The sequence below is a fragment of the Erigeron canadensis genome, chromosome 6, assembly GCF_010389155.1.
Source record: "Erigeron canadensis isolate Cc75 chromosome 6, C_canadensis_v1, whole genome shotgun sequence".
In the NCBI taxonomy this organism is placed as follows: domain Eukaryota; kingdom Viridiplantae; phylum Streptophyta; class Magnoliopsida; order Asterales; family Asteraceae; genus Erigeron; species Erigeron canadensis.
Genome location: NC_057766.1, coordinates 10,076,703 through 10,104,670, shown reverse-complemented (window position 1 = coordinate 10,104,670; position 27,968 = coordinate 10,076,703). Strand labels below are relative to the sequence as shown.

At 32.4% G+C, this 27,968-nt stretch overlaps 2 protein-coding genes across 4 annotated transcripts; both read right to left on the bottom strand.

The window, feature by feature from the left end:
- Positions 1 to 5,666: 5,666 nt before the first annotated feature.
- On the bottom strand, positions 5,667 to 11,263 carry LOC122604361. 3 transcript variants are annotated; one of them, XM_043777253.1, is made up of 4 exons: positions 11,208 to 11,263; positions 10,074 to 10,292; positions 9,556 to 9,806; positions 5,667 to 6,300 (listed from the first exon to the last, which is right to left on the bottom strand). In XM_043777253.1, exons 2-4 carry the CDS (start codon positions 10,288 to 10,290, stop codon positions 5,944 to 5,946), a joined length of 825 nt encoding a protein of 274 aa, XP_043633188.1. In that variant the 5' UTR covers positions 10,291 to 10,292; positions 11,208 to 11,263; the 3' UTR covers positions 5,667 to 5,943. The 3 variants fall into 3 exon arrangements, with proteins under 3 accessions (XP_043633188.1, XP_043633186.1, XP_043633187.1); XM_043777251.1 differs by having other exon boundaries at positions 10,074 to 10,324; positions 11,208 to 11,256; XM_043777252.1 differs by lacking the exon at positions 11,208 to 11,263 and adding an exon at positions 11,110 to 11,127 and having other exon boundaries at positions 10,074 to 10,324.
- Positions 11,264 to 18,777: 7,514 nt separating this feature from the next.
- Positions 18,778 to 22,394, bottom strand: LOC122604287 (probable terpene synthase 11). Its single transcript, XM_043777173.1, has 7 exons — positions 22,182 to 22,394; positions 21,797 to 22,049; positions 20,956 to 21,328; positions 20,643 to 20,861; positions 20,414 to 20,552; positions 19,884 to 20,135; positions 18,778 to 19,068 (listed from the first exon to the last, which is right to left on the bottom strand). The coding sequence occupies exons 1-7, from the start codon at positions 22,392 to 22,394 to the stop codon at positions 18,778 to 18,780; spliced, it is 1,740 nt and encodes a 579-aa protein (XP_043633108.1).
- Positions 22,395 to 27,968: the final 5,574 nt, after the last annotated feature.

The following is a 27,968-nucleotide window of genomic DNA, read 5'->3' as shown; positions in this document are numbered from 1 at the left end:
CTTAGCCTCGATATCCTGAAACGTTGCTTGAGTACTCTTCGAACTTTGCTCAAGCTTATTTGCCAATCCATCCAACCTAGTAGACATAGCATCCCATTGAGAGGCCATCTTCTCACTGGTGGCTTTCTGAGCGCCTACCAAATCCTTCATGATGTCTCTCAATTCTGAATTCGCATTTTGCTGACTGTTGAACCTGCTAAACCTGCTTCCGCTAAAACCAGAATTGTTAGCATTAAAATTAGACGAAGGATAAGAAGTACCTGATGACCGATTTTGATAACCGGTACCCTGACTGAAGTTCCCTTGCTGATTCTGGACATAGTTAACTTCCTGAACTGGCTTATCCGGACAATCTTCTGAATAATGCATGTCCCCACAGTAGTCACAACCATCAGCAATCACCTTAACATCCCTTTCAATGCTTTTAAATCTCACATCTTGGTTGTCAAACCTCTCGTTCATCTGCTTTGTGAGGGCTTTGACTTCAGCAACCAGGCTTGACTCTTCACTACTCTCCAACTTCGCTACAGTCTTTCCACTCGTTCTCTTGCTTACAACCTCATCGCGATCAGAGAACTCCTTGGCCATATCATCCAAGATTTTGTATCCTTCAGCCGGGGTGACATTATTCAAACTACCTCCAAATGCCCCGGCTAATTCCCTTCTAGTTCTCTTTAGCAACCCATCGTAGAAGATCTCAACCACTGCTTCCGTATTCAGATTGTTTCCTGGGCAATTCCTGATCATCTCCTTATAACGTTTCCAGGCATCTACTACATCTTCCCCCGGATCTTGAGTGAATGATCGGATCTTATTCTCCAACTGTCTCTGAGTCCTGATAGAATAGAACTCATCAATGAACCCAACACGAAGCTCATCCCAAGTCGTATACAGATCATCTGGTTGCTCCTTTAACCATGCCTTAGCTCCTCCACATAAAGTGAGTGGAAAAAGCTCAAGCTTCACATTGTCATCTTGGTTCGCGCCATAGTGATAAAACCGACAAATCTTCTCGAACCTTTCCAAATGCCCATATGGATCATTATTCGTCACCCCATCGAACTTCTCCTCCTCCACACTTTTCAAATGACTTCCTTTAAGAGAAAAGTTTACTCCGGTGGTTGGAAGGCGAATAGGAGTGCCCCTATTAGTAGGGATATTTCTCCTACGGTCACCGTAAAGACGGTTATTGGGGTTTTTCGGCTCTCTATCACCCATTCTCCTGGCTCTGACTGGTTGAGTTGGTTGAGGATTTTCTCTAGGAATCTCGGTTAAATCCTGTTGATCAGTCTTATCCCGATTATCTTCTTCCCCTGAACTATCACCAGTTTTGAACAACCCACTACCTTCGGAGAATTTAGGACTTAAGTGCACCCCGGACGTTGAACCTTCCTTTGAGTAATATTTATCCAAATCTACGTCCGGGTGGTCACGGTTTTCGGTATTAGAAGGCTCCGTGTTGTTTGATCTGATTAAGCGTCGTCTGGCTTTCCCTGGATTAGATTGAGGACTAAGCAAAGGTCTACCAGAGGTTCTTGTGTTCATCAACTACAAAGCACCTGCACAAACACCACAAGAAAAAAAAACTTCAACCGCACCAGAAACTAACAAAATAAAACTGAAACAAAAATAAAATCTATCTATGAAAAACAATTAACTTCCTCACAATTGAATGCAAGGGAGGATCGAATCACAAAACTAACAATTACTTAATTCAAGTCCCCGGCAGCGGCGCCAAAAACTTGATGTGTATTTTCTAGTCTTAAATTTATGAACACGAAATACCTAGCTACTGACTACTACACACTTGCGGGCAGTGAACCCGTTCGTATGCAATATAGTTGACTTGGTAAACCGAGGTCGAACACAAGGACTTAATAAGCAATTGTCACAGTAAAGTGATTCAGATTAAAAGGGGGGGGGGGGTTTGTGACCGAATTGTCACGTTGCAAAGTTAGTGAAGAAAGTCAGTAATCCCGTAGGATTAATCGCAAAGAGTATTTGATTGGTTGAATCTTAACACAGACTTAAAAATGAACACCTACTTGGATCAGCTCACATGCCAATCATCGGGTCTAAATACTACTTGCATTTTGTTGAACGACTCAAAAAGTAGACAAGATGAACTCCCGTTATACTTGAAACTTTAACTGCTAAATAGATAATTATTGCTCCCGCACTTAATTTCTCCTCTAAACAGTTAAGCATTAAATTCCTGAGTTGATTTTATGATTTAATCTTTTGAAAGCTTTCTCCCGAACTGCTTATTCGCCTAATCAGATCCCTCTATCATAGACGTTTACACATTCGAAATGAATTTCATTGTTTTTAGTCTTCATCGTTGATTTCTCCCGAACTCCAACGATTTCAGGTTAATTACAGACCGATTAACCATTTCATAAATCAATTGACAATGACATAGATTTCTCCCGAACTTCTAATCACAAATATCAATCAATTAATATAAAAGTTGAAAACAAAATTTAAATCCAAATAAATGTGGATCTTCGATTAAACATATAAACCTTGTTCGACATTTGCAAGCGACATCAATTCGACCCTATGACATACTTACTACCCAAGCGGGTGCTAAAGATTTAGCTATTCATATTAGAAATGCAAGAACAAACAAATAGAGAGGAAATCATATTATACCAAATGAACGATGATAATCCGGTAGCAATGATGATTACAATCCAAAGCTGAAAATAAGCGAAACCCTAATCACTTGTTTGCTCCAAAGTATTCCTAAGTATGAGAAAAACTATCAAAATTGTGTTCTTCTCCCGTCCAAAAGTGCAGAACCCTAACTAATCCCATGTACAAAACACGCGTGTCACGGCCGTTAGTGGGCTAACGGCCGTTAGTATTATACTTGAGGTCTAACGGGGGTTACTGGGGTAACGGCCATTACTCTTCAGTTGATTTCTAACGGCCGTTAGTTCTCTAACTGCCAGTTACAGGAGAAACCACAAACCACCTATGTAACGGCCGTTACTGGGCTAACGGTAGTTACAACTTCCAGATTTCGTTTTCTTCATCTTTCGCGTAATTTCACCCGAATCTTTCTCCCGTTTCTTCCTTAACTCATCAAAATCGACCAATTCATTCGTATAATCAATTTCCAACCTGAAAACACTCAACACACCTTCAAAGCATCGAAAGTTGGATATAAAACTATCAAAATGACGAATAATTGGTTCTAAAGTCACGTGAGAAATGGTATAAAATATGACACATCAGGAAACAAATTATTCGGAGTATAAGTTGAAGAAACATGATTTTTGAGAGTCACAAATGCATTCACTAAAGAACAAAGATTTTCAAGAGCTTTTCTATTAAGATAATCATGTTGTAGAAACTCTAGTATAAGTTTTGTACACTTCATGTAAGATCCTAGTTTTTATATAAATAATATTTCAAAATGTCTTATTTAGAGGTCGTTTGTTATAATTTGTGATTGTGATCTCAAGAAGTCACTCTCCGCTAGGGCCCACCTTGGGCGGGGTGTGACAACTTGTTCCTCCCTCCCTTGCGTCACCGCGCCACCACCATCCCACCTCTGCTACACCGCCAAGCATACGTCAAACAGAAACCTAAACTTATCTAACACCTAAACCTATATAACACCCAAACCTACCACCAAATTTCAAACCCGAATCCATCCAAATAAGTTACTATCGATCAGATCTTTGTTAGATGAAAGATTATATGCATACTAATATTTAGATTATACTTAAGGAACGGATGGATGGATCTTTTTTTTTCCATATATGTATATGTAATTATACGGGTGGATGGATATTTTTTTCCATATGTATATTATATATATACAATGGATACATAGAGGAGTTGGTGAAAAATCAAATGGATTTTTAAAGAAGATCTAGAAAACTATATTTAGGATTAAAAGATTGTGTGTGATATAGTGATATGTAAGAAGATAAGATACAGATATGTATATATTGTTAATTAAAATTCTTTTTATCACATATAGTCCTTGTAGTTACTAAAGAGAAGTTACTGTCATGGACTGTTGGCAACGAAAATAAAAAATCTAAGGACCGTTTGCAACAAAAAAAGCACAGAGAACAAAATGCAAATATAACAAACCATAGGGGCCATTTGTAACATTTTCTCATATATTTCTGCCCCTCTAATGGAGCTAGATTCCAAATCATAATCAATTGATAACCTGGCTTAACTATCTTTTATCCATATCCATATAACACTATAAACCCATAATATAATAATCCTCTTTTGATAATCGCTAAATTTATCTTATCACTATTGTGGAAAAACAAATGAACAAACAAAAATAAAACTACATCTATATAAAATACTAAAAATCTTTGCTGAAAAATATAAGCTTGAAATGTTTGAGGCTTCAAATCCACATCAATTATTTTTTCTTTTTTTCTTTTTTTTTTTAATTATTGATAGCTAAATTATCTTACAAAGTTATAGACATTGTATTTAATAATCTTTGTGTTTTTATATTGTGTTTCTATATTCTTACAAAAAAAAAAAAAAAAAATCAAGGTTGGTAATGCACAGCTCCATCTAGACTTTATAATTTCAGTGTAACCATCTCTTATTATTATTTTGATGAAGTTTTTAAGTTAATGTTGCATATGATCACCATCTAACTAGTTGAATGACAAATGCATTATCACAAATAATTTTCAATTTAGCTTAAGCTGAATGTATGAATATAACATAGTCTTAGTTGAATACACTTGGAATCAAGAATGTTGTGAAAAATGTTGTGAGGATTGTTGAATTGTGTGGTTTCTCTCCGTCTTCCAATGGTGCAAGAATATGAACAACGATATTTGTATCTTTTATCCCTTGTTCACGTGTCCTTTTCTTGTTGTCCATCTATATCAATCGGGCATGTATGAAGAATCTGCAATAACAATGAAATAATCAAAATAATATCTCATACATACCTTTAATACTATCTTAAGTAGAATTGTGTTAACTTTATTTAAACCCTTGATTTTCTATTTAAGTTTCTTAATGCTCAGGCTTGTGATCATTCAGCTATTTTCCAAATAGGTGACATTTGTTTTAAGTTTTGTATGAAAGTAGTGTTGTAGAGATCATATGTTAAGATGGATAGAAGATGGAATTGTTCAATAGAGAAGTTTTATATGACAGATGGTTCCCAAGCCGATTGTGGGTTCATCTCATGGATCTTTGCCTCAACAAACTTGCTTGAGGACTCCTTGGCCATTAACACTTGACATCTTCAAATCAATACTCCGTACATTTTAAAATATTCTACTAATATTAATAAACATTAACTTTATATATTTGTGTGTTAAACAATCTAGAAGCGGTCAGTAACATTGTGTGTTAAACAATCTAGATGCGGTTAGTAACACCGTTTCCAACTATTATCACCTTCTGACACATGTATTGAATTGAGTTTAGGAAGTTTATGCACAGTTGCACACTATGATTTGATTTTTTTTTTTTTTACATAAAAAAATAATCATAATCATTTCATCATAACTTATATACAACCGATTTTTTGATGACTTTTGTTTCTAAGCACTCCATTTGTTTGTCGATCCAACCCAAACACTCCATTTTGCCACACCCCCCATGCGAACACTTAAAAAAGAGATGAAATATAGGCCATGACTTCTAAAGCCGTCTTTTAACACTATTAAATTATTAATCTTCATGAATAAACTCGTACAGAATCCTCAAATGCATGTGATCACATATATTAGAGAAGTAACCGAAAGTCCGAAACAATTAACAAGTAACAAAACAAAACTACTACATCGCCGTACCCAGAACATACTCTCTCAAGAACACCAGCCCGAGCTATATTCTAAACACTAACCTCATTGAAAACTCAAGTTTTCATGTCCCATAAGCAATTTTACTACTACAGAGATGATAACATAGTTGATGTATATGAAATCATCAGTAATAGCGTGATCCAGAACCATAAACACGCCCACCAGGATACTGCCCTCTGGGCTCAAATCCGGGGTCTCTAGAATCCCTATTACCTCCAGCGAACCGAGGCCTGTCTCTGTAAGAATCTACATGAGGGGTATTATAGGCTGCTCTATGTGCTAGAGACTCTCCGCCACTGTAACCATGGGGTTCACTAAATCCAACGGCACTACTGGCATGTTGTTGTTCCATTGCAGCTTGCTGGTATTGTTGTTGCCGCGCTTGTGATTCCCTCCGGAGAAATTCATCTCTACGATTAGTGTGCCTGGCTCGAAGTGCAGCCAGCTGTTCCTCATATTGAGTGTTTATTGCATTTATTCTCTGCACAGATCATTCTTGTATTAGCAATTAGCCTCACTAATGGCATAACATGCAAATATTTATTCATGAATTTGTAAAATAGATTGGATGCAATTATTTAACACCGAATTTGCAATCACAAAAAAAAAAAAATAAAAAAAATAAAAAAAAAAGACAGAGACAGAGAGAGAGATGACATATACTCACATTCAATAAAACAATCACTTGAATAAATAAATAATAGGCTTTACGCCTGAAATGCCAATGTCCTTTTAGGAATGTAAACAGTTGCACTACATACTTTTCATACATGCACATCATGCTTTTTTATTACCACCAAACTTCCAGATATTGCTATAAAAGGGTCATCTCTAAATTCTTCAGATATGGTTATTAGAAAGTTGAACAATATTCAAAAGTTGATAACCATATTTGAACAATACAAGAAAGTTAATGGGCAGTATTTTAGAATGTAAACAACTTTACACGAATTGTCATAGTGTGTATCGAACTTCAATCCAGTGCATTGTATGTAATGAACTTTCAAATCCCATTGTATGCGTCCAAGTATATGTGGCAACCAAATAAGCTGCCACTTGTAAGTTTTTTATTGGCCGAATACATACAATGCACAGGATTTAAGAGTTCATTACTTACAATGCACGAGATTGAAGTTTGATACACACTATGACAATTCGTGTAAAGTTGTTCACATTCTGAGGTACTAATCCCTAGAAAGTTTGATGGTTGGGCTGTACGTGACTAATTTTAGTTTTAGGAAATTAGAGATGCCTATTCTTGAAGAGGAAGAAGCTGGTGAATGTAAATTCCCTATGGAATGATACTTTGACATCCAGACAATTGAGGCTAATCATCACTTACGGATTTTGCTTATATTTGTATTGTAGGCCCAACTATTTCAGGGTTTTGCTAGAGTGTGGGTAAGGTATCTTTCAGAATTTGGAAAAGCTTAGAATGATCCCTGACACGTTCTCCTGGTAACTTTGACATCCAGACAATTGAGGCTAATCTTCAACAGTCTTATGTGGGTACCCCTTATGAGCAATTTTTAACTGTTACTCTGGAGAGCTCAGCTAGAGCATAAATTACATTATTAGGAAAGTTAGCAGGAGAACTTGTCAGGGATCTAGACCCAATTTTGGAGGGAACCTTTTCTGAAAGACTCAAACTTAATTTGCAGGCGGACATTGTGTTATGCAACTCGACTGTGTTAACCATGCGGTGATACTATCCATCTTTATAGATAAAAATAAACTTAATGAAACTGTTTCCATCCGCTGTGGTTCAATTAGGCCATCTATATCAAGTATCAGTTACTATAGCAATCATAATAGTAGAACTAGTTCCAGGCTTTGTAGAGGTTCATCTGAGAAAAAAAACCAGCCTCACTTTATATTATTATTTCTATATGTAAATTATTTTTAGTTTCTTAGATTGTATGTGTAAGTGCATTGTTTCTTTTGTGACTATCCTTCTAAAACAACAAAGATATAAATACAAAATATCTTATTATTGCTCAAAAGAATCTCAATATTAACATCCCGTTTACAGTGTGGTTTGGAACCTATCCGGTTCCGTACTGGTACCGTATCAGACGCATAACATACTCCAATACTCCATCAATAAAATTTGGTACAGTTCTCTTCGGATTAACCCTGTTCGAATAGCTTGGATTGAGAAGAATCTCAGAAAACACAATTCCAGAAGGTTCACCGTTGTAACCATAACAACGGGAATCAAGCTTGGGAGTTGGGAGGAGAAGCAATAGGAGCACGCTATTAAACTCAAAGTTCCCACTCACATCCACTTTAATGGTTGAAGGAGGCTATAGGACGCTTAAAGCTATTAGATACTATATAAGAGGAAGACTGAATCTGCTCAATACGAATAATAGGGTTGATACATCATCTGTCCACTAACTAGTCTTATTCTTGTGCAAGTCCACAATCACTACACCAAAGTAAATTACATCCCATCTAAGTAGTTAAGGACCAAAATTTCGGTGTTTCGGTCAAGCACTGGTATTTGAAATATCGGTTATTTCAGTGGTATTTCGGTGATCTTAATATTGTGAAAAATATTATACATAATTATATATATACCAAAAAGATTGCAATTATACACAAATTGGAATTATATTAAGTAAATACTCAATCTAAATATCAAATTCAAGCTTAAAAGTGCCAATCTTTGATAAATTAGTGTTAATACTTCAAAATTTTACTGTTTCTTATGTTGTTTTTTAGTTTGGAAAAAAATAATTTAATGAAATAAATTTTTAAAATCTGAAATACTAGTATACCACCGAAATTTGGACTGAAATTTGACCGATTTCGGTGAGATTTTGGTAAATTTCACCGAAAATCTCGGTACCGAAATTTTGGACAAAAATCTATACCGGTATAACAGTGGAGGACCGAAAACCGAAATACCACCGGTATATGACTGGTATACCACCGAAATTGACTACATAGCATCCCATCGAAATAGATGTTCTAATGAACTCAAAGGTAAGATGTAACTCTCAAAGAGCATATCCATTTTTTCTTTCCCGTCATGTTACTCTCAAAGAACATATCCAATTTTGGTCTAATAATAGAAATACCACCCATACTATGTTATCAATTTCGGTGAAATTTTGGTGGTATTTCGGTGGTATACCGGTTTTCGGTGGTGGGACATAATTTCGGTACTGAATTTCGGTTTTGATATCGTTTCCGAAATTTTCGGTGGTTTTGACCGAAATACCACCGAAATTTCCGAAATTTCGGTGAATTCTGTTTCAGCACTTCCAGGTTTTATCTTTTACTCTTATTTATGTGTATATATATATATATAATATTAGAATTACCGAAATACCACCGAAAAAAACGATATTTCGTATACCAGACTGAAACACGGAAATTTATGTCCTTGACTACTTAGCAGTTAGCACCCATATCAAACTATAGTAATCTGGATAACCACAATGAAAACTTTCTTATAATCCTCATCTAGATTCTCATTATATTGGAATTCCTAGATTATGAGCCCTTCATCCCATCTATTATAGTAATGTTTCCTAGATGATAAAGCATTTCTTCAAGTCTATATTATTTTTCTGGCATCATAGCCTTGGGCCCATTCTTAACAATTTTAGGCCCAACAGCAGATAATACACAAACTTATTCAGACATGTATAAGAAGTGAAATAACTAGGAAAAAATATAGAATGGAAGATATCAAGAAAAGTAACGTAATATTCTACAAAGTAACCTCTCGGTGCCGTGCATTTTCAGCATCCTCCGCATCGTTCTGTTCTTTGGTGAGTTTCAATATATCATCATAAAATCTTTGCTCAAGACCTTCGAAAGTCTGGCCTGCAGCACCATCCTCATAACCTATATCCATACCTTCCTCGCGAGGCTGAGATCTGAGATCATTACCCTGCTTCTCAGGGGCCAATCTTTGGTCAGATCTTTGACCCTGGGTCTGATAATAAGATCTAGATGCATCTGCCCCTTGCCCTACATACAGCAACATAAGGCCAAGTATAAGAAGCAAAATCTTTAATATCCAATATCAAATAACATCGACATACTACCTAAATCATATTATATACTTCATAATCTGATTACAAAAAGGTCAGCAAATTCATAATTTCTACCCATAATGATTGACCATTTTGAACCAAGCCCATTTTGACCCAAGCCCATTTACACACAACAAATATGTGTGATAAGATGTACACAAAATAAGATAGCAGTATGAAAAGGGCACAGGATAGTGCATACCTTCATTGAACATGTGGGATGACCCATCCCGTTCCCATCTCCATTGTCCCTCCCCTTTTAAACCACCATATGACTTTTCACTTTCAGAATTCACATGATCTGCTCGTCCTTGGTAATTATTGGGCTTGTGCTCCATTCTTTGACCAGACATACGTTGCATTTGGGCGGCAGCATATGCATTGCCACCAGAATCAGCATACTGCCCAGGTTGTCTCATCTCTAACACGTAACAAATTATAAATAAGACAAATCTGAAAAATACAAATTCAGATACCAAGAATGAGCACTAGAAGGGAAAGAATTTAAAAAAAGAATAAACTAAACGAAAGAAAAGAAAGGAACGTCGCTGGGATACATCTGTAGCAGTAATTTTTGGTGAATCAAAGTGTAAAACAAGTTGCAAGCAGATATATATAAAATAAAATAAAAAAAAAAAAAAAAGTGTGCCACATCCAAAATCCTACCCTTCTTACGTTTTCTACTATTAATCAAGTTTTCTACGGTACGTCGGTACCTCACCCTAATCTCTTAACCCACATATTATTTACACTAAATTTTCTCCAGTAAGAGTTGAACCCATCAAATCTTAGTTGACGGGTCACAACGAATAGCACTAGGCCTTTAGTTTGAACTTAAGTAGCTAGAGTCATAATTAAACAAGGGGATAACATATATGTTGCTACCAACACTACCGTACGAAGATGTTCAATTCCATTACTATACTTTCAAAATTTATAGCAAGATACTTATATTTCTATAAACATCAATTAAGTACTACTACAGGTATAAACTTATATATTAATAATTAAATTGGATATAATGAATTGTGGGTGCAAGAAACTGATGCAATTTTTTTAACACCTTTGTTAGTTAATATATGTATATGTAATCCTGGGTTCAAATCCGGGCAGTGTCGTATAATTAACTACTACAACTAATTAAAAAAAAATAACGTATAAGTATATACATATATTATCAGGATTCAGAAACATAAAAATCACAATTAGAAATTTGAAGCTCATTGATGAAACCCTACCTCGCATCCACACAGAGATAAAGTTTGATATACCAAACAAAATTACAGAAAAAATATATAAATAATGATTGAAATTAAAGAAGAAAAAAAAAACTAACCTTAGAAAAATTAAATAGATGATTGATTAATTAATAACGATAGGAATCGACAATCACCAAACAGCCAAAAGCAATCCGTGTTCAAACTGTTATTACTCAATCTCCCATTTTTTACAAATTAAAGCCTTCAACTATTCCTCAATTACAAATTTGGTCCTTAAGGAAATCAAAAGCAATGTTAATTTCATTCGAGGAGGTTAGTGCCTTGCCGCAAGAGACCAAGAGTAACCTATTAGCGACAACAGGTACCTGTGTAACACGGTAACAGTATGGTGGCGGCGATGGTTAACGGTGGTGTGGTGGTGACATTGAGTAGTGTAGGTAAAAGTACTGAACGTAAAATGAGTAGTGATGATATCTTAAAAGATTAGTAGTAATAATATAAATGAATTTATTAAGGACACTTTGTTAAATTCACATATCCAATAAGTATGACTTTAGACATAGAGGTATAACGAGAGTAAGTACCCGCACGTTACGACGATGGGATTGTGGGGTGATAGCTCATAAAGTGTGATAGCCATAGAGTGGTACTCCCTCCGTCCCATCAAATATGTCCATTTTTAAATTTTCCAAGTCATTTTTTTTACAACTTTGACCTTGCATATCTTTATTTGTGTTATATAATATTCGATTAAAGTTATACCGATTTAAAAATATGTATAACTCAATTAATTCATATAAATTTCATCAAGTATTATATAACACAAACAAAGATATTCAAGGTCAAAGTTCTAAAAGATTGACTTTGAAAATTTAAAAGTGGACACATTTAGTGGGAATGAGGGAGTATAACTAAATACCTTAACCGTATGGGTTCGACCTTGGATTTAAAAATTCGTCGAAAATATATCGAATGACATCTCTAATGAAAGAGCATGAAATTTTAAGAACACCCATATAATTTTTATAATTTATCGATGTACGGGTTTTGAGATAAAAGATTTTGAATGAATTGAAGAAATAAATGATTTAGTTATTTTAAGGAGACATGTAAGGAGAGAAAAAAGGTATTATAGTTATTTTTGGTAAATATAGAATAGATAGGGGCATTTTGAAAAAGTAAATGTTGAAACTTAAAATTTAAACAGGGAAAATTTGTTTTATAATATAGTATATGAAGTATACGATAATATAAAAGTATAGAGGTATAAATATAGATAACTTTGCATAAATCATGTTGTATTAACATAAACTAGGTGGTTTCACCCCACCCGATGGACGGGTTTTCTGAAAATGTTTGCGTTTATGGACTAAAAATAAAAAAACCTAAAGCTTTTTTCCAAGAATATGGAGTATTCATTTGGCTCAAAAATAAAACAAATTGCATAAAAATAAAGTTGTCACGTCTCATATACCATTTCTTTCCCCACACGTTGTTGTTATCTGTTTTCCTTTTTAAAATAAATACCACAACTACACCAGCATGTTTATCTTCACAAAATTAACATGTTGTAAAAAAAACTCAAAAGTTAAAAGAAAACAAAATAAGCGACTAAATAAACTAAAAATAAATCGGATAGAATATATATCAAACAAACTTTGACCAAAACAAATAGCTAAATATATAAAAATGTTAATAAAAGAAAATATTATAGAAAAGAAAAAAAATGTTACAAATTGTAGAAAATCAAAAATGATTAAATAAAATATTAAATAACAAATACAAAAATTCAAAAATGTTAAAAAGAAATGATAAAATATCAAAAATTACAAACACATGTAACAAAAAATGATAAAATACAAAGCACCAACAAAACAAAAAATATAATAAAAGTTTTAAATTAAACAAAAGATGTTAAAAAAAAAATATTTTAAAACCAAAAATTTAAAAAACAACTTTTATTTCCGTATAGTATAAAATTTAAAGACTTCTAAATAAAAAAAATAAAAAGTAGAATATGTCATTAAAACATCTCCAAATATTAGAAGGGCCCAACAGTATCTTTAATAAACATAAATAAATAAATAAATAACACAAAAACGATGAGAGTCATAACTATAACCATGTACCTCTCAAATAAAAAGAGAAACAACAACCAATCCCTCTATTTAAAAGTTTGTTCATTTATTTGGTTTAGTAGATATATATGCAATTCAAGATTTTATTTTTTTTATATTTTTACTAATCACATCAAATTACTTTAATACAGTATATAAGTAATATTTCTATCCGGGCGTTGCCCCAGAAGAAAAATAAAACTCTCGTGACAAAAATTAAAAAACATTAAGTGAAAAAAAATAATTTTTGTGGCAAAAGTTAAGAAAATAAAAGTTGTAGTCAAAAGTAAAGAAAATGGTATGTAGTAAAAAACAAATAAAAGAAAAGTTTCAGAGACTGAAGAAAAACAAAGTTATGTGAAAAAAAGTATAAAAGTTAAAAACTTAAACTTGAAAACAAAGCTTGTTAAAGTTATGTAGAAAAAAAGTAAAAGGAGAAATGTAAAAAAAATAAAAAAAGTTTTCGTGACGAAAGTTTAAAAATAAAAGTTATGTGGTAAAAATAAGAAAGAAATAAACTTTTGGCAGGAAAAGGGTAAAAACTAAAAGTTATGTAGCAAAAAGTAAATGAGACAAAACTTTAGTGGCAAAAGTTAAAAAACTTAAACTTGAAAACGCACTCCGTTAATTATCCTTTTGTAACTACCGCTAGCTAGCCAAACAACACTTAACGACCGTTAAGACCGTTAGTTATTTCTTTTTACCTAATGTAAATATTTTCTCATAGAGAAAATCTTATGATTTTATCTATGCATGCAATAGATAGTTATACTACGTATGCTTAGAACACTTGTAAAACCATATAACATTTTAGTATATATATATTGACAAAACATGGATAACAATAATTATATTAGTTAATATCGATAATGATATTCTTATAGGGATGATATAATGTGGAACTCACGATAATTAAAAAAATGATAATACATTTTAAAAGATATTAAAGATCACACTTTGATACAATTATATAATGTATTTCAAACAAATAACTCAACAAAAACTCAATATAAAAGAAAATCTTCAGTTAATAATGTATATATTTTTTTTATGAACTTCTTGTAACCATAAATATATAACCCACGATGATTTATCCATAATCTAATTATAATGTGTATGGTTGATACGCTTATTAAGCCCAGACTACCTTCATGTATCAGAAAACTGATTTCAAGTTAAGAAAAGTTGTTATACATCTAACTTTTAATGTAAAAAAGTGTATGTAAAATCAAATTAAAAGAATATAGTTCCAAAACGTTAAACTCATATATTATATTTCATCTTTTATAATATTTTTGTAAATAATGTTTGTTCAAATTTTTATGATCCAACATCTGTTGTTTATCATCACTTTAAAACACTACTAGAAAACTGGGTATCATTGACGAATTTTCCGACGATTTTTTTGTTCGGAAATTTTACTATAATTTACCAACGAATTTCAAACAAAAAAAACATGAATAATTGTGCGTACTCGAGACACTTTTTGATTTACTCGAGATATCGTAAAGTATAATTGTGCGTACTCAAAAACTGAACGTCGTAACTACAACCAGCTTTTAATAAAAATAGTTGATAGCATTTTACATGAACATTGTACCCTTTACAGGGTCGGCTCTTTAGTGGCTCAGATGGTGCTAGGGAGCCATGCCTACCTTTTTTGAGGACCCACAGTTTTTTATAAAGTTTGTTTAAATATATATATTCTTTACAGCGTTAGTACGAAATCTGGTGAATTATTATATATACTAAAAAGCATAAATCAGTTTGCGTGCGCCACACATTTTCAACACTTTTAGTCCCTGTCGTTAAATTTGTTGCAGCAATGGTCCTCATCAGCTAACGGCTGTTAATTTTTTCCTGCAATTATAGTCCCTGTCGTTAAATTTGTTACAACAATGGTCTTTATCAGCTAACTCTAACCTTTTAACTTTAGGTTTCTTAATATTTGCCACATAACTTTAACCTTTTAACTTTTGTCACATAACTTTAATTTGTTTTACTTTTAGCACAAAGGTTTGCTTTTATTTAGTTTTTAAACATATGTTTTTCTAACTTTTGCCACGAAAGTTTCATTTTTTTACTTTTTATGACGGAAACTTTTAACTTTATTTCACTTAAATTTAATTTCTTTTATTTTTGGCACGAAAAATTTGTTTTATTTATTTTTTAAACTTTTATTTTTCTACATTCTTCCACGAAAATTCATTCTTTTTACTTTTTATCACAGAAACTTTTAAACTTTTACTTTGTGTCACATAACTTTTATTTCTTTTATTTCTTGCACGAAAATTTTGTGTTATTTACTTTTTATACATTTTTTTTCTAATTTTTGTCACGAAAGTGTCATTTTCTTTACATTTTATCACATAAATTTACGAAGTTTTCGTCATTTTATTTTTTGCTACATCACTTTTATTTTTTCTACTTTTCACACAAAGTTTTGTTCTATTTACTTTTTATACTTTTATTTTTTCAACTTCAGCCACCAACGTTTCATTTTTATTTACTTTTTATCACATAACTTTTTACTTTTTAACTTTTGCCATGAAAATTTCATTTTATATAATTTTTCACATGTTTACATGTTACGTAATGTCTCCCGGGATAACGTCTGGGGACAAAAGAGTAGTTGGTGTCTAAAAAGAGACGTTGGCTATTATGGACCATAGAAAGATATAAAAGCCCATGGACTTCTAAGTATAACCTGACACCTTCTGCCCTTCTGTGTCTCTGTTTCCAAATAGCACCAATTGACAATTAATTCATGTTACGTATAAACTAATAAAATCAATTGAAAACCCATTTGTTTGTCAAGTTGCAGCCCATCCTTAGCAGTCTAGTTCGACTCTTTTCTTTTTTTAAAGTACTATTATTCAAACCTAAATGGCTATAATTTATTATTTAATTGTTTATTAATTTAAAAGAACATATATCTTAGTTAGATTTTACTCATTAATATTGTAGATCGACAACTTTGCTTAAAAAAAATTGCAAAGAGAGTTGTACGATTTATTTAATAATATAAACTAGGTCATTTTTTCCATCATACTTTGATTTTATTGTCGAAAATGTTTATCTCCATAATACTATGCTATTACATTTTATTATTGACTTGCTATATTAAAGGGCCATTTTTATTTTTAAACTAGGCCCGGAAAAATTTTTACATTCTTGAAGACGACACTGCTTTTATTTCTATTCAAAACAATGTATCAATTTATTGGAAAAAAACAATTATCAAACTCAAATTTTAAAAATTAAATATATTGATTGAAAAAAAATATTTGACATTCATGATTGAGTTAAAAGATAGAACTTGAGATACAAATAAATGAAAATTGATATTATATAGTAAATTATCAGTTAATAATATTAAAATAAAAGAGTTATTAATTTAAAAGCTATAGAATTATGTAATGATTGACACCGACTTTTGCTAATCACATTAAATATTTGGTCTAAGATAAAAATTATTTACTGAAATCAAGGATTTTTATTGGTTAATATGTTGTTAAAGTAAAAATTTTAATATATACAAGGGCAGACATATACGTTATAAAAATTAATATTTCGTAATGAATTTCATATGGAATAGACGAGTCTTTACATGTTAAATGCTAAATATTAAAGTATTATATATTTTAATAATTGTAAACATTATTATATCATTATTTATGTAATTTACTAATTATATTTTAATATTGTATATATATATATATATATTTATATATATGATATTTTAAAGTTATTGTGTTAAAATATTTAAAAATAGATTTATACATTTTTAATACTTTGATTTATATACCCATTGAAAATATAAGTTAACATATAACTTTAATTGTTAGGTCAGAAATCGATCAAGTATAATTTGTTCAGAAATATTGAAGCTCAAAGAAAATACTTGTACAGAAATTCTGAGACGTCCCTCAGAATTAGTTCTCTGAAGCTTCACCTCAGATCAAGATCAACACATCTGAAGACGTTCATTCAGAAGTCGAAGACTGAAGACTGAAGAAGGGAAACTTCTGAGAAGCAGAACTCTGAGAAGATTCCATCTGATTAAAGATCTGAAGGCTCTCAGTGAAAAAGTATTTACAACACTTTTTCACTAATTACGAGGAAGTCTTTTTACAGGCTTTAAACTACCTTTACCCGGTTAATAGCTTTATACCTGTGATTGGGACAGTTTTAACAAAAGATTGGGAATAAAGTATGTCAAGTCACATTAAAGAAACTTACATACTTTACCTTAAAGAAACATGTTAAGGATTTGTCCTACAAATCCATAAATACACCCAACCATATTTATACGGCATTTGCCACGTCATCAAGTCATGTTTGCCTATAAATATAAGACTTCTCACACTTGCAAAATGGCTTGGAACTTTGGCATTGCAACGTGTGATATATACTCTAAGTATTCTTACGAGTATTTCCTTGTTTGTTTAGATCATTTGTATTTCTAGGTTTTTTAGATATTTTCACAAGTGTGATTATCTTTGTTCCGCAACAACCTTTGTATTTTGTTTATGACTACAAATAAAATACTTGGAAAATACATCTTGACTCTTTTCCATAAAACTTGATTATACATAGTATTTATATAGTTTTAAGCACTTGTTCTTTATTGTTCATATCCATTATCTGGATCGTAACTCTAAACTAGTCTTCTTCTAGATTAAAATTACTTGCCAGTCAGGCTACTTGATATATTCTGTTATCATTATTATTCTTTTGTTATATCTTGTTCTCGTCTAACATCTTGTGTAGGTGAACTCACATTAATATATTAGGAAAGGAGAAAATTTATAAATGATATATTGAAATTTTTTAAAATTAAATAAATGATGGAAAATTAAAACAAAGTTCTCAAAGTCGATAGCTAAAAAATGTAATGATTAAAAATAAGTATTTAGTGAGGCTAGCAAGTGTAAATTATTGAAAAAAAAAAACAAAATAGTATACATTAGTGAAATTTTTTTTATAAATACTAATATATATTATCATAGATAATGATTATTATGATTTTTAATTTATAACTACATTAATAATAATAATAATAATAATAATAATAATAATAATAATAATAATAATAATAATAAAATCATCAATATGTAAAATTTGAGGATTGAAAAGTCATGATTGATAAATAAGTGGTGAAATCAGTTGTTTATAGTATATATAAAAATTCGGGTTGATATTTCTCATTGTTAAAACTCGATAAACTTAAATGGAAACACTATCATCTCAACAAATTTGTAATACAACCAATAAGCTGTCATCTCATCAATTCAAAATCATTTAACTTATTTATTTTGTGGTCGATGCAATCCATGCCACTTTTGGTCCAAATGTACAAAAAGTATTTATCTGCACGTTTTTTAAAAGAAAATAGCACATAATAAGTGAAAAACCCAAGACTTTCGTAATAAATTTGATTGGTAGCACGTTTTATTTATCTAAGCTTTAGTACAACTTTCACATTTGTATTCAACATGGCAAGGAAATAGTACTAACATGACAAGGAAATAAGTACTAGCATATGTAACATGACAACGATATAGAACTAGAAATCAATAGATTTGAAGAATAGATTTTGTACTTGACTTTTTACACTCGATAAATAACTATCTTCGTTATGTTGATAAACCACTTGAGAAGCTCTTGATATGTTAAAGGCAACTCGGATAATCGGAAATAATGCTTGGTCTAATTTAACTAGCTCTGAATTTAGATTTTTCCATAAAACATGGATTATCTGCAATATTTGTTTCCTTGCTTCTTTTTCACATGTAACGTTCTTATCTTTCATGACTAATTGTATGCTTGATAATACATCTCCTCTTTCCACTTCCTCCTATATACATTTTTATAACCACATAAGATTTTGATCAAACTTAATCATTAAAGCATTAGGGCCATTGTACAATAGGATAAATTGAAAACCTTATGCCTATGTACTTTTTTGGTACTCACATAATCCTAGCAAGGATAGTGTTAAGTAGGGCCATTGTATTTTATGAAAACCTCTAATCGAGTTACTTACTTTTGTTATCTTTAGTAAGCTAGTCACTTTACTTTTGTTATCTTTAGTAAGCTATTCCGGTTTTACATGTTAGATTCAATGATCAAATTGAACTTTTCTCGTAAAGTAGAATGACCTCAAGTGCTCTAACCCGTAAGTAAAGATATATAAATTGTCATCTTTCTTAAAATATAGTACTCATAGTACTTAGAGGCTACCCAATACCACTTGTTCCTCACTCGTTCGGCTTGGAGGAACGAATCCACATCATTGGGTGGGACTTGTCCCCCACTCGTTCCTCGTACTCGTCCATTCCATTCGTTCCTGCATGGACGAGTTCATGTAGGTGTTTTTTTTTTTATATAAATAATTTTTAATCCTGTATACAAGGAAGAAGACAAAAAAAAAAAAAACTGGTGGGTCCAAGACTAGTTCTTGAGAGATGAGTGTATTGGGTATGTTTTGGAGTAATTAGTCCTTGAAGTGTTTTTTTTACTGATGTGACACTGATTGAGACTAGTCCTTGAGAGATTTAATTTATACAAGTACCTTAAAAGAAAAAAACGTAAGTTGAGTGACTCAATGATAGTTGTTTTAGTTCACAATCACCATGAATTGAAGTAACATTATTTATCATAAATCAATACCTTAGAGGTTCCGAGGTCATCCCATAAACGAAGAATGGTTCCAGCCAAAGTGAAAAATTTAGGATATGGATCAAGAAGACGTCTGATGTTTTCGTTTGTAACCCCTTCAGATATTAGAACGAATAAATGCACCATTGCCATATATGTCCCTGATGATACAATCCCATTGTCCATGTAATCTTTAAGGTTTGGTACAACCCCTTGTCTTACCCATTCGACTTCCACCATGTAAGCTTCAACCAAGTCAATCCACTAAAATATAAATAACAATCAATCAAACTCTATCATTTAATTTGAAAACAATGCACCTTTTTTTTATAACACATGGTAGTAGTTGTTAATTAGTAAGTTTTTCTCAAGTTAATATGTAAACGCCAATATCAAGATTTGAATACGAGACTTTTTGAGAAGAAAAGACTTTCATCTTGTCTTGGATTACTAGACCAATAGCTCATTGTCGAAAACGACAACTTTGTTAATCAAATACTCATAAAAATAAATAAAAAATAAAATAATAATGGAATATTTACCGTTTTTTTAAGAAATGGTTGGACACACAACCCATGTTCTTTGAGGACTTGGTCACAAATCTCATTGTTAGTGTTATACAATGCCATGTAGCATACTTTCATGTACTCCGGAAGTTGTTCCACTTCTTTCAAACCCCATCTATGAAAGATTTTGAATATTTTCAACTCAAAAATGAGGGTAATAAAGTTTTTTATTTAAAGAAAAAGATGGCCTAAAAATTAAACAAACCTTTGAATTGCTCTAGTAAAGAGGACAAGATCATCGTAAGCGCCATAAGTGTCATATATATCATCAATAACCAACATAATGGCGATGGTTTTAGCAAGCATAATTCTGCAACTCGTGTCATTTGGCTCCGGTAAGAGTCCCACGGTCCATACAAAACACTCGACATGTCGATCTCTAACAAAACTTAGCTTACTAGCTAGACCCAATTGTTTCCACCAACTAAAATCATTTCAAAATCACTAAATGAGGACAACTTATAAAATTTACAATGGAAGTAATCAACTAGGGGAAAAAAATTAAAGAAGTATATTACCTGGTTACCTCAACCAGCTCCTTTCGAAAAATTGATTGGACCCGATTGTAATCCATCTTTGCAAATTTTAGCAGCATTGGGCTATGATCATCTTCATTTTCGTATTCTTCAATGTATCTTCTTGCTTCTAACCTTTCCATCCTCATATGTCTCGGAAGCTTTAAACCGTCAACAACCTTTTTCTTAAGTTTTGTGCTAAGTTGTGATAGAGATCTCTGCAGGTATTTTGTAGTAATATCCTGTGCATCCAATAAAAGATATTCTTCATTTGTACTGAGGTACGAAGCTTCATATAAACTCAACATTCCTTCTATGTCTTCACTTAATGACTCGTTTAATTTTCCATTTGCATCCAAGAACTTTTTAAAGACGTCTGTTTTGTCATTCAAAGTATATCAGAATTGGAGAATTAATAAACCAAACACTACAAAAAATTAACTGAAATATATATGAATAAGTTTGTTTTTTTTGTTCTGTTTTTTTTATTCATATATCCACACTTAAATATGAGACATAATAATAGTAGCTAAGTGGAGATAAAAGTGATATGACAAATAAAATAAGAAAGTTCACACTTAAAATTATGAATTTTTAAAAATTCACACTAGATAAATTTCTACGCATTTTAAAGTGTGGACTTTTGTAGTTTGACAAACCTTTATTATTTGTTTACAATAACTAAAAGCGTGGATACTTGGTTATATTTTATGGATTGAAAGTAATGTAAATTAGCAAAAGTAGTATTATGATTTGCATATGTCTTCCACAATGGTTGAAATGAAATAGAACAAATTATTTGTGCTAAGGTACGTAGATCAATCAAGTTGATATAAGTTTGTACCTGGATTCGTATGAAGGCCATTATGTCGTTGAAGGCGAAAACATAGGGCTATAGTAAATAGATCATCATCATCATCAGGCAGAAGATGTGGTAGGCTACTCAATATTTCATCAATTTCTTCTTTGAAATAATAACCAAATCCCAATCTTTGAATCGTGTCAATTAGCTTCATCGTCATTATGGGATCTGAACTCATCATCAAAACTCTTCTCGTATTCTCTTTAAGCTTTTTGATTTTATTGTTAGCATCAACCTGGAAAACATGTGTTTGAATTACCCATCAATTATGAGAATGAACAATATTGTGATTCATCATGGTATGTTTTCTTCTTCATATATAGTAACATACAAGTGCATACAACTATACAAGTAATAGAGAACTTACCTTTAGTTCATGATGTCCGTCCAACTTAAGAGAATTCTTTTCTTGTTTCATTCCCGTATTGTTTGCCCCTAGAGATGTTGAAGAAGAGATACACATAGGAATTTTTGAGATTTTAAAGTGTGAAATATTCACAAGCAGCTGCCTTGGATATGAAACTTTGCATGAAACATCATTAGGCTTAAACATAGAAGTTATGTAATACTGTGATGTCATCTTATTAAGTCTTTTTTTTCTAGGTACGTAGATGTAAATTGATGTGTATTGAAATCACTTGCATGGAATCAATTTATAGTAAAATACTTTATACGGTTGTTCAATGTTAATTATATTGATGAGGCCGGCTTTTATTATGCATATCACTAAAAGGGAATTAAATATGTTACATGTGATGGTGTTGCTAATTAAGGAATAACATATTCCGTTCGAGAAGGCTTCGCGGTCGGTGTGGAGACATGGACAAATGCAGGGGGAGTGAGTTGATTTAAATATATCTATATGCATGTGTGTGTGTTTATTAATTACTACTTTATTTTATGGCTTATAGATTGTTTTTGATTATGAGATTCTTTTTTTTCCGCTTCTATATGCTTGTTTGATTTCTTACATATAACACCTCTAGTATATCAATAATATACTGATGAATATAATTTTATTACGAGTATGATTTAGCTAGATTATCGTATATAATATTAGTTCTGATGGGCTGCTGATAGTGATTTCGTAACTACTTGTATTCGACATGGATCATGGGTTTATGGAAGTTTGTTTAAGTATTAAGTAAATTTAATTGGTTGTTTGATTTATTCGTTTTACATGGCAATACACATAATGTACTATATTTATTGAAAGAATCTTTTAAAATTTTCTTTGAGCTTGATAAATTTTGAATTATTAAAGTTGCATTTTTTTATTACTACAATATGAATTATATTTATTATTGTAGTGATTTACAAAACTACAAGAATGTGATGGCTAATTGGCTTCTAGATTTTTAAACAACCAATCTATCAAATAAGCAACTTCTCTGAAAACTATAGCTTAACGACTCTATATCCCAAATTATCTACAAGCATTCGATGATATTACACGACTTGCAATTCAACCCTGATGGTGTAATTTCGAGTCTTAAAATTTATAACACGAATCACCTAGCGACTAGCGACTGACTACTATACACTTGCGGGCAGTGGACCCGTTCGTATGCAGTATAGTAAACCGTTAAATCCAATATCGTTCACAAGGACTTTTGTAAGCAATTGTCAAAATAAAGTGATTCAAGAAAAATGGGGTTTTGTGACCGAATTGTCACGTTGTAAATAGTTAGTGAAATGGTTAGTAATCCCGCAGGATTCATCGCAAGAGAGAAAGTTTTAATGTCAAAAATAATAATTTAAAAGGCATCCATCTTGATTTCGCTCAACAACATGTTCAGATTGCACATAAAATGAAGTTCAAATTAAGTTCAGTCGATTAAATAACCGAGACTCAAACAAAGCACCAACCCCATAACTGTCAAGTTAATAACTTTATTCAACTCTCTTGTATAAACTAGTTCCATTACAAAGACCGGTACCCCAAGACATCTTTTATAACTATACTAATTCAACAATGATTTTGGTTATTAAGATAACAATTACATCTACCGATTGTACCCAACCATTAACACATTTATTCCTATTATCATTTAATGATTATCTACCGTACCCGTCATAGATCCAACTCGTTTGTACCCAAACAATTGAAATAAAATATATGTGAACAATAATTACCATTGAAGACACATATAAATCACCAACCAATTCAAGATAAATGCTAAGGAATAAATATACTAAGATCACGATCTAACGTTAAGTATAATCAAGCTTGAATTATTAAAAAGTGTGCAATCCTTACATATTGTCTTACTCCATCAAGATGGATGAAATTGTGATTAGCCACTCATATTAAAATATGAATGATAAATCACATAAAGAAAATTCATCGTCACCGAAGACAAAAAATTGAAAGGAATAAACGAAATTGATCCAATTGTGTTCTTGATCTTCCACGATGTTTCTACAGATGAAAAACTCCTGAAAAAGCTCTTGAAAACGGCTAGAAAGAATGAGATAGGGTTTTGCAATGATTAAGCATGCTATTTATAAGTTTCCAAAAATTATAGTGCAGATTCGGCAGTAGCTGTGGGGCAGCTACTAAGCTGCGGCGCGCTCACCTTGACTGTTGTGGACTTTTTGACTTATGTTGACTTAGAACTGGAAGTGCTGCTGCGCAACTATACCTTTCTGTTTTTGAGCTGCTGCGCAGTGCTTCTATCTCCAGCGTTGACTTTCGTTGACTTTATGCAATCTTCATCCAAATGCTTCGGCAATCATCCGTAAGCACTTATTTCACTTCAAGAATGTCGTTTTCTTCAAAAATACGCTCAAATACCTGTCGGTAACCTGAAACAATAACAAATACCATAAACTCGCCAAATGTATATAAAAACGACTCAACAAACATGCTAAATCAACTCTATTAACCGTGGGAAATGAGTATAAAATACGACATATTAAATCCCCCCACACTTAAGCTTTGCTTGTTCTCAAGCAACTCCAAGCTGAAAATCATAAAATACCTTGGCAAATCATGGAACTACATTTCAGTAATAAAAAAGAAGCTCTACCATGATCAAAAATTAGAATAGGTGGGAATTTTTAACAATATTTGACTGATACACAAGTCTTAATAACACGACTAAGCACAAAAAAACAAATAAGTGATTTCTCGCCTATCCTACTCTAGCTAACTTACTTTTGGGGTTGAATATTTGAATAATCACTCAATGCCAAGTCGTGGTGCATACTCTTTTAACCATAGACTTGTACTAGGTTCATTCCTTCTTCGCCAAGGCGCAAGCACCCTATAACGTCTATTGAAATAGGACTTTAAGGATTGTAACATAGTTGAGGCTTAATAGGGTATTTAAATAAGGTATGGAAATTTGGGTAAACAAGTAGTGTTAACAAAGAAATAACACAACATGAAACAAATTTTTCACATATAGTCTAGTCCATAAATCCCATGTCATTAGTTGCCAACGGTCCAAAACCCGAGAAGTCTTCCCGACAATACCCCCCAATAGAACGATAGAAACCTACACCATTGTGGTGTATGACAATCAAACATCTCAATCCTCCTAAACTATCCATGATGGCTTAAACGAACATGCCAACTAAAGAAGAATAACTCAAAGGATATAGTATTGCAAGATCCTTTTCCCATTGGTTATAAAGATGTACCAACTTAACTTAATAATTCATATAAACGATGAAGCTTTTGTTGGTGTTATAGATGAACCAACTAACAAAACAGATTTGACAAAAAGGAGAAATACCAACCGACAACCCAAGATCTTTTTTTATTTTTTCTATTTTTTTTATTTTTCTATTTTTCAATTCTTTTATTTTTTCTATTCATTTTTTTTTGTGAGCTACTTTTACTCTGACTAATTGGTATTCTCTTAGATAATGTAAAAACAGTGACAAATCATATAATAACATGCTAAGACGAATAATCCGGACTTGATAAAAAAAATCATGACGAATTCAAACTACCCCCATAAAATGAGAATATCCCAACCCGACATAATAAGACAAAACCCAAACCATCCACTAGCATAGGCAACCAATGACCCACCAGGACTTCGACTATCGGTATGGCTAGGAAAGATGAAATTTTCAGTGGATTTAAAAACAAAGAACAGGCTAATGACAACAAGTTTTCGATTGTTTCTTGCACTAAAAGTGAGTGCAACATAAGGGTTTTAACAGGTGGTTCACTAACCAGTGTAGTTAACTACTAAGCACATTAACAAAACATGCACATAACAATATTTTACGAAACAAAGGGTGAATATACAATGAACAAAGGTTTTATTCCTAAATTGCCTCTTCTTCATCTAGAAAACCATGCAACGATCAACCATAACAAGTTATAGAATCAACACAATCACCGGCACACTCATAGCAAATGAAATAACTCAGAAATAGAAAATCAACCTCAAACTTGCACATCATAGTTCAGAGCTCTAAAAGAGACCCTTACTTCTAGAAAAATCTAAAAGCCTATGAGAGGGACAAATTTACAATGCTAATAATTCCAAAACCGTAACACCTATCATACTAGCAATGAATCAATAATCTCACAATTTGGGTGTTTTGATGCTTTGAGCGTGCAAGCAATGTTATTAATCCAGAAGGGATGCCACGTGAATCAGTCAAAACACATTCCACATATTAAATTTTTGTACCAAGGGTGTAGTTACATTGCTCATTAATATCTATAATTAGGTGACAAAGCAATTAACTACAAGGACAAGCATGCAAAAGTTTAAAAATTCCTATAAAAATACCCGATTTTTTCCTATTTACCACCCCCAACACTTGAGTTGGACAATGCCCTCAATGTCCAATGAACTAAGGCAAACTATGGGAAATAGGGGAAAGTAAATAAAAACAAAATCAATAACAAGAAAAACTTGCCGGGTATAACGGGTGTTCCATGCTTGAATGATGCCATCAAGAATATTGCGCTGAACTTTCTGCCAGCATATGCATATGACAATCAACATGCTATCAACATTAACACACAAATCAACGCAAATAGGAATACCAAACAAATTGCATAACCATAACCATCATCAAAAAGTTCATTCAAAAACACAAACAAACAGAAAAATGAAAATTTAACATATAAATAACAAAATAGAACACACGGGTTGCCTCCCGAGAAGCGCTTAAATTATTAACGAGTCGTTAGCTAGACTCCTACACCAAAAAATTACCATGGTGGGGCCTTTGACGCCCCCACACTTAAAGTGTTGGGCGGTCTACCCTTAAATGGTGAAAAACAATTAACTTTCACCTTTGTTGGACTCCAACTGTTAACATGACCAAGACATAAGAAGTCTAGTGGCCTACACGAGTAAGGTGAAATTTTGGTAAACTTAACTTTTATCCTTACCCATTCCTTAAAATCCACCTTTTCAAAATCTCCATCCACATGATCTATCGCATCCATTTTTAAATCTATGAATTCTACCCAATTCATCCATTTACTATGATCAAACAATACTGGGTTACCTGAAGTGTAAATACGACTCTTTTTTGGGAGAATTAAGCACTTATTAATGAGGAAAGTAGTCGATGCTCCCTCTAGCTTCATCTTTTTGCTCACCATTTTAAAACTTGCTTGAACTGTGGGTAATACATCTGTTATGCTTTTCACAAGCTTAATCATCTTGATCGGACCTGTCACTTCCTCTTCATCCAAGGTATTTTCGAATTTATCTTCCAAGTCCGGCAAGATAAAGTTAGCAAAATTTGTGTCATCATAAGAAACATCATATATCTGATCAAGAAAAGAGGAACAAATCTTTAAGTCAACAACTTCAAGCACTGGCTCATTGCTAAAGATTAGTAGTTCATTTGGTTCCGAAGGAGTTGACTGATAATCATCTTCTTTCAAAATAGCTCCCATGAAAGGTTGTGAATGGAATTTTGGTTCTTTGTGCTGCTATCTTACTCACACCATCGCCCAGTTCCATAAATTCTTCTTCAAGGCTTTACTCTTCCATTATCACTTTACCAAAGTCAAATTGTGGAAGAGACACATGTGGCTCCTCCAATGCATCAGTGTTCAAGATTTGAAACGAATCCTGTATATTTTTGGCTTTCAAGAGGTTGGGTATGAGATTCATTTTCCAAGAAATCATAAGCTTCCGTTGTTTCGTTCTCTTCTGAAGTC